We start from the raw sequence: 7,618 nt of genomic DNA on the forward strand, positions 1-7,618 counted from the left end.
TCGTCCTGAGAAGACACCGTAACCACCTTTGTAGAGATTCCTCAAAACAGAAATGCTGTTGCAAAAGTCCACTGAAGAACTCCCCACATCAGCAAAGATATGTTCCCCACAGACGCCACATCCCTCTTGATATAGAAATCAAAGAGCTGAGAAGACAACATTGACATACTGGGTGCTGGCTGTAAATCCAACAGAAGCATGTCTTCCTGGAAATCATCCCAATTGTTTTGTCAGTATACACAAGCTATATTTAACAATAGTTTACAATTCTTTAAAGGGAATAACCTTCCTAAACAAAACCTTTGGAGTCTCAATTTTTGGTTTTACGCCACAATTTATTTTCTGAAGAAAAAAACAAAACACCAATTGCAAGTCTAAAACAAATAAGAAACAACTTAGAACTATTTGCAAGTCAATAAATCAAATGTCAAGAGTTGTTTGTTATTGGTAACTTTATTGGGGCATATGACAATTGAGAAAACAGAATCTTGAGAATCAAGTCCAGGGGCTTTACCCTGATAAAAATGACCATGGAGACTTTGCTATTGTTTGTTTGTGCTTTACACTGCACCACACTTAGCTTTACCTTTGTTATATGTGATGTCTTTATAAAAGTTTCCCATTGTAAAAGTATAGCAAAGCATTGCAGAGATTTGGTAAAGAATATTTAGCAAACTATGGTAAATGTTTTGTGTAACCATGGCTAAAACTGCTGTGCTGAAACACAGGAAAACACGTACTGGAACAATAGGACAGTGGGAAAGTAAGTGCATGTAGGATGCATATAGGATATAGTGCCTGGTGCCTCCCAGTAAGGAGACTTTCAGTTGTGTCTTTGTAACAGGTGGATTGAGACTATGCTACATTATTCCCCATAACCAAACACATCTTTAATTTATTTTAGCAGCTACTTCAACTAACTTCATGTGCTCTTTAAGCTTTTGAAATTAAAATTGACACACACACACACAGGCCTGTAACAAACAACATCCATAGATGTAGAAAATATCTAAAACTTAAAAGCAGATATATTCGCAAACAAAGCATTGTGTATTCTTTCATTAAAACAAAATTGAATATTTTGTGAACAAAACCACAGCATGCCCAGCAGCATAATCAAAGGGTTTGTAAAAACATGAAAAGGCTTCTCAGGTGTGAAGCTTTGGGTGGTGCTGATTGCTATTTTCTTGAACAAAACTGGTTCTTCTTGTAATTCCCCCCCCCATTTACTTGGGTTAAGTCCCTTCCCAACCAAACAGTAAATCTGAAGCTGCTAGTTCTAAGGACACCAGCAGGTTAGCACCAGCTAACGTACAACTAAATTAGTGGCTGAGCACATACTTGGGCATTTAAACACTGGCCCCGTAACTAAAATCCTCAATCATATCTAGCATGATTAAAACAAACGTTTGTCAAATAATGAAGTCTGTTTTGCTACAGACTTCATACTACAAATGTTCCATCTTCTTCAGGAATGTATAAGTTTGAGTTGATTTTGTTGTAAAAGGGAAACTCAAACAGGCAACACATTCTTTTAAAATGTGCCACCATAACATTAATGTTCTCTTTCAAAGCACACAGCAAGATAAAAACCATTACATTTACTGCACTCAATGTCCAAGTCCCAGTAACTCAGATATAACAGAAAGGAAACAAGACATTTTATAAAAGTTTATTGTTTAAAAAAGTCATCAAAATTCACATAGAACATTACCCTCTTTCCCATCCAACTGGGCAGTTACAAAAAAAAAAAAAAAAAAAAAAAAAAAAAAAAAAAAAAAAAAAGAAATCCACACACAAACTGACCTAGTTTAAAGCAATTATAAAGCATTTTTATATTACAAAGCTCGATTGCATTTACCTTCTTCAAACCTATATACCTAATGTCTGCACAAACATGAATTCACTTTTGATGTCCAACATTTCATAGACCAGAAAATGCAAAATGTCTTCTGCATATAAATATTTGTAGTTTAACAATGTGTAACACTACAGGTAAAATGCTACCCGATACAAAGCGAGGCAACACACACCTCAAAATTAAAACAAGGGCAATTAATGCAACACCTCTGCAAACAAGACTGGGAGAAGACAGGTTTTAGTACAAAGTCCTTTTACTCCAATCCAAACCGGCTTCAGCGACTCGTTACTTTCCTGCCGTCAATTAAATCTCCAGCTCTCAGTTCTAGTTTTTCCATTACGAAGAAGTCAGCTGCTCCTTTTGCATCTCATCCAGCTCCGTGGTCTGCTGTTTAAGCAAACAAAAAGGGGTCAGTATCGAGTCAGGATATACTGGCACAATCACCAGAACACCCCAGGACATTATTGAATGAACAGGGTGCAAGGAGTTTCAACAGTTAGGTTTAGCACAAACAAAGATCGAAAGGATTTGAAACCTAGAAGTTTCAAAGATCAGTTAAACTGAAATTTACATTTGCCATTAACAAAAAGCAGCTTGTAGATTATAAATGCAAGTTCAGTTTCTGAAACCCACCTCTGGTTTCTGGTACATTGCAGACTTCTGCCTCTTCTTGGAAATGAACTGAAGGGAATAGAAACATTGTCAATCACTTTCTTCAAACTAAAATGTTGAGAGCCAAGAGAGATTAAAACACTTACAAAATGTTTAAGACTGCAATTTACAGGACACAGGAACTTGGTTGAAGCTTTTTCAAAACCAGTTATGCCAAGCTCCCACAACGCAAACTTAACTACAAGTGGTTTGTTGAGCAAATTCTTGCTCCACCCTCACTGCTTAGTGCAAGCCAATTGTATTTTATTAATGTTTTAAAAAATAAATAAAACAAATACTAACCAGCACAACCAGACCAGCAATAATGGCCAGGACTACTACGACAATGACAGCAACAACACCGGCAGTCAATCTCTTCATGGTGAACGTAGGGGGTTCGGCATCAACATAATAAACCAGGATGTTCTCAAAAGTCAAATTTTTGGAGTCAACACTAGGAGAAAATTTCTTAGTGTCATTGTAAAACAGCGGCAGAACCTTGACCTGAAGGAAATTTAAAAAATAAATAAATTAGTGACTACAAACCAAGAAACACAGCAGTGCTATGAATCTGAGCAGGGAGAATAAAGTGTTTGACCAAAAAGTACAAGACCTCCAGTCAGGTATGCTTACATCTTTCTCCATGTAGTAGCCCACCGTGGCAATGTCCACATTGCTTGCACCTTTTCTCAAATCAACCAAAATGGTTCGGCTAGCTTTATCGTACTAGGAGAAAATAAGGAAGAGTTTTATTCACTTGTAGCATTTGCAATTTGTTTCTCTGTTTAAAATAAATCAAATCCTTACCTTCACTTCAGTCACAATCTTGTCATCAACACTATAGCGTTCTGCAATGGCCTTCGCCATGGCACTATGGCGAGAAAAGAAAAACATTAGCTGAAATTCTCAAAATTAAATAAGAGGGACAAATATGGTAATAACATTATCTCGCTTCATCCAGTCTGGGAAGGATAATTAAGATAAGGTGGTACTTCAATCAAATTGATCCCAAAAAAAGGCAGTGGACCCAATAGCTCCACTGTTCAGCTAACTTTAAAACAGAAAAATCCATCTTATTTCCCTTCATTTACTTTGGTTTAAATCTGGTGCAAAAGGATGGTTAATAATGCAAGAATGCTATGCCGTGGTACCTCCTCAGCTGCGATTGTTCCAGATTCACCCCATCTTTGTGCTTGAGTTGAGCTTGCACCCACCTGTGGAGATGGGAATCATTGGTTTGCACAGAATGATGATTTAAAACAGTTCATTTACACTACTTTCAAACATCTATTAACCACATTTAAAAATAAAAAAAATCATCAATACATGTATTTAAAATATGGTAAGAGTACTTACACAGTTTCAACTAGTTTCTCACATTTCAGGTCCAGGCCCCCTTTATCTGTTCTCCTTACACCAGCACTGTTGACACACCAACAGATATCACTGTTGTTGCACTGCTTGGCTTTGAAGACACCGTTGGCCTCGCAGTCAGGATCGTAAATGCCATCATTATCCACAAAGGCGTGGTCAGTAGGTTTCCCCCCTGAACGAGTGGACAATCCTTTCTTCGCTCTGTACATTTCAGCCTTCATCAGAAAGCATTTTGGAATCACTTGATGTGGAGGAGAAAAATACATTAAAAAAGTGGTAATGCGCTCAATCACTTAACAGGTGCACACCTATTCTACCACTGAAAATCAAGTCAAACTGAACACAATTTAGTATAACCACATGCTTTACTGTACTCATTTAGGAGTGACAAGGGTTGTGTTATTCCCAAATAACTTAGCATCCTTTCAATCATCCAAGGTCATTGAACCAAGACCAGCCCCTAGTGAGGTTTCAGGGCTGGGGTGCATGTTAATACTTTAGAAATAACTACTGAGGAATCAGGACACATACATCTTTAATGGAGTGCGTTAAGGCCAATTAGGAACTTGTCAAAAATCCCGTCACCTCATTACAACTCCACACCCCTTCCTAGATGCAATTCACCCAGTGACCTGCTACCCGTAGTCATACAAAACCATCAATGGTTTCACTATTCCCTGGTTTAAAATGACCATGTCTTGTGATACTCACATTTGGTACACTCCAGCGTCTGTTTAAGTTGGTCACCTAGCGTGATTTTACACTCACACGGGCTGCCATCACAGGTCGCCCACTTCATTGTGTTGCACACGCAACCTTTAACAAGAGAAATTGAAGGAATTTAAAATGTTAACAGTCATCACAATCTGGTATAAACTATTATCTGCACGTAAAACTGGATATTGTCCCGATAGGGTTAGAATACAGGCCTTACCCACCTCTTTGGAATACTGTGGCAAAGTGTTTTGTAGCACACTGCACAGCATGGTATACCACAAACACATTTTAACTGAACTGCAAGGATAGACACCAGTTTAAACTAATCTACTGCATTTATTACATTGGCTTCTGATAGATATATTGACCATTTATAGTATTTAAGAAAATTATAATGCAAGTACTATACAGTACTTGCAAGTATAGCTTTCGTCCGAGAAACTAGGCAGACACAGGTAGATCATGGAGGAAGGGCGTTGGCTCGCTGTACCAACGTAATGCACTGCAGAGATACATCCGGGCAACTTCCCGCCAGGTAACGAGAAACACAAGACTTACCACCCCTCCTCCACGAAGAACAAAGACAATAGAATTATAAACTATTGTGGGGCTTGTTTTAAACTTATCAAAAAAAGAGAGTAGCGTCTAACCACTTAAAATACACATTTAGGAGTGCACCTCACCAAAACACCAACTGTAAATACTTGCTAAATCTTTAAATACAATAGCCCATCGGTATTTAGTAGTTAACCATTGTTTTAAACAGAATTTCTACTCCGCAATGAAGATAAATGCTAGATCTACTGTAAATTGTGGAGTTCTCTTTTAAATACACGTTTTGGCATACATAACAGTAAAGCAAGCACTTCCTTCATTGTCATACAGAGCAGGTAACCTTGGATAAAGACGCAAAACAGGTTGGCCTCAGAATGCTGTTAACTACTAAATAACTAACAAAACGATGCCCGCACACATTAAAATACCCAACAAGCACACAAAGTTCAATTAAAAGAAAAGTTCAAAAAGGCACCAAAAAGAACACTCACTTTGCGCCGTTGTTGCGGCAACCGTAGCCAGGACGAGTAAGGCAATAAAAGACATCATGTTTCTGGCGAAAAAAAAAACAAGCTGATAAAATAAAGCTGTCGACCGTCCTCTTATAAGGCGAGAAGTTATCTAACCGTGCGCAACAAGCCTCTCTCCCTGTCCCTCCTTCTCGCAGCTGACGATATCCCCCCAGGTAAAGCTCGCAGAACCGGTTTTGTCAATATAAGGAGCAGACAGAAAACAAGGCGGGGGGTTGGGGTCTTCTCAGATTACACCCGAAACCAATGAGTAAAAAGAAAAATCTCAAGGTAGCTCAAGCACGATGGTTGGTTTTAGGAAACAGACTTCTCACAGTCTCCTTTTATGTTATGGTTCTACTAACCCTGCATCTGGTTTATATAGCTGTTTACTGACGTCAGGTTCCAAGATGAAACTTAGGTGTGGTAACGTTAGTGATGACCTCATCGTCTCACCTGCACAACCCACCGTAGCCTTATTTGGACCTTCCTAAAAAAAAAAATTTAAAAAGCGATCCAATTGATCGGTGAAACTATTGCACGTAAGACAAGATTAATCAGTGAGATGAAATGTTTCAGTGCAAACACAATTAAACCACGTGTACTATATTAAAACTAGAATAAATTAAAATAAGAATAAACTGGATAAATTAAACTAAGCAAAACAGCATAACTACCAATGTATATAGAAACGGTTACCTTTGTATTCATTGTTTCAGATATCTCCCCTGTCCTATACACCAAAGGGTGAAACAGTGGCACGATCCGTTCAATAGCTTTTGCCTAATATTTTTTGTCTCCACTACAAAAAATAAAATAATAACAATTGTCTAATTGACTAATTGTGTTGTGTTACGAATATGTAAGATAATGCTGCCCCATACAGATACCATTTCAGATTCATATGGATTATTACTATATGCTTGTGTAGTTGTTTGGTGTATAGTTTCAGTTGGAATAAATCAGTCTCACAATAACGCCAAACATAATGGTATAAGAGTGGGCGATATTACAGTTATTTGATAGAATGTATTGTGTTTTGGGCAAATATAAAATAGGTACCCCCCCCCCTCCCACCAATAAAACCGCCAAAACATAATGTTTTCTGGAAGAGTGTACTTGAAATTATATATTTTCTTACAATTAAAAAAAAAACAGCACAGTTTAAATATTATTAATGATACATTCATTAAAGACTAGCACACTTGTAGACTCCCTTATAAAAGTTTACCATAGTGCTGACTGGCTTCACAGGCCCTGATTAGCACTAAGTCTGGAATACCTTAACTGAGGTTACATTAGACAGGCCTAGTCCAAGATTAGTTATAACCAAGGTCTGTGAAACCAGCCTTAAAAGAGGAGCAAACTATTAAAGCATGATAAAGCAGCATGATAAAGGACATCTAAGCAATGTAATGTCCATACAGACACTTTTTTTTCAATATCTTATTGCCAGCATTAAGCTCCAAAAACCTGGAAAATATATATATATTAGCTCTAAGAGCCAGCTGCGCAACGTTTCAATATGTTGTACATATCTTTCTCAAGGGAGCCTGTGTGTGTGTGTGTGTGTGTGTGTCTGTATATATATATATATATATATATATATATATATATATATATATATATATATATATATATATATATATACACACACACACACACACACACATACAAATCTGATTCATATCCTCAAGGTTTAGTACTTTCTTAATCTGATCATTTAGTTTTCTGATATGTGTATAAATGGAATTACTTGAATGATGAAAAAATGAGATTCTACTCTTAACGAGATTTCGTGGATTAATAAGGGTGAATTAATAATTCACACCTTTGCGACCCGGAACTCCTTTTTCCAGGCAGGTGTGGTATTGGTTCTGGTTGTTTCTGGAACAGGTTATTATTGTCAGCTTATGTTCGCAGCCACGAGGTTTGGCTGTGAATGACATTA

At 37.4% G+C, this 7,618-nt stretch overlaps 1 protein-coding gene across 1 annotated transcript; it reads right to left on the reverse strand.

The window, feature by feature from the left end:
* Nucleotides 1–1,658: 1,658 nt before the first annotated feature.
* Nucleotides 1,659–6,031, reverse strand: LOC121316327 (tumor-associated calcium signal transducer 2-like). The gene is made up of 9 exons (XM_041251384.1): nt 5,650–6,031; nt 4,598–4,702; nt 3,869–4,127; nt 3,664–3,726; nt 3,320–3,383; nt 3,146–3,238; nt 2,816–3,016; nt 2,495–2,542; nt 1,659–2,248 (listed from the first exon to the last, which is right to left on the reverse strand). The coding sequence occupies exons 1-9, from the start codon at nt 5,705–5,707 to the stop codon at nt 2,198–2,200; spliced, it is 942 nt and encodes a 313-aa protein (XP_041107318.1). The 5' UTR covers nt 5,708–6,031; the 3' UTR covers nt 1,659–2,197.
* Nucleotides 6,032–7,618: the final 1,587 nt, after the last annotated feature.

This window comes from Polyodon spathula, chromosome 5, assembly GCF_017654505.1.
Source record: "Polyodon spathula isolate WHYD16114869_AA chromosome 5, ASM1765450v1, whole genome shotgun sequence".
In the NCBI taxonomy this organism is placed as follows: Eukaryota; Metazoa; Chordata; class Actinopteri; order Acipenseriformes; family Polyodontidae; genus Polyodon; species Polyodon spathula.

Coding starts and splice junctions, on each gene's coding strand:
- LOC121316327 (XM_041251384.1), bottom strand. CDS start 5,707: ATGATGTCTTTTATTGCCTTACTCGTCCTGGCTACGGTTGCCGCAACA. Junction 3,727..3,868: donor GAGAAACTAGTTGAAACTGT/GTAAGTACTCTT, acceptor CCATCTCCACAG/GTGGGTGCAAGCTCAACTCA. Junction 3,239..3,319: donor AGATTGTGACTGAAGTGAAG/GTAAGGATTTGA, acceptor ATTTTCTCCTAG/TACGATAAAGCTAGCCGAAC.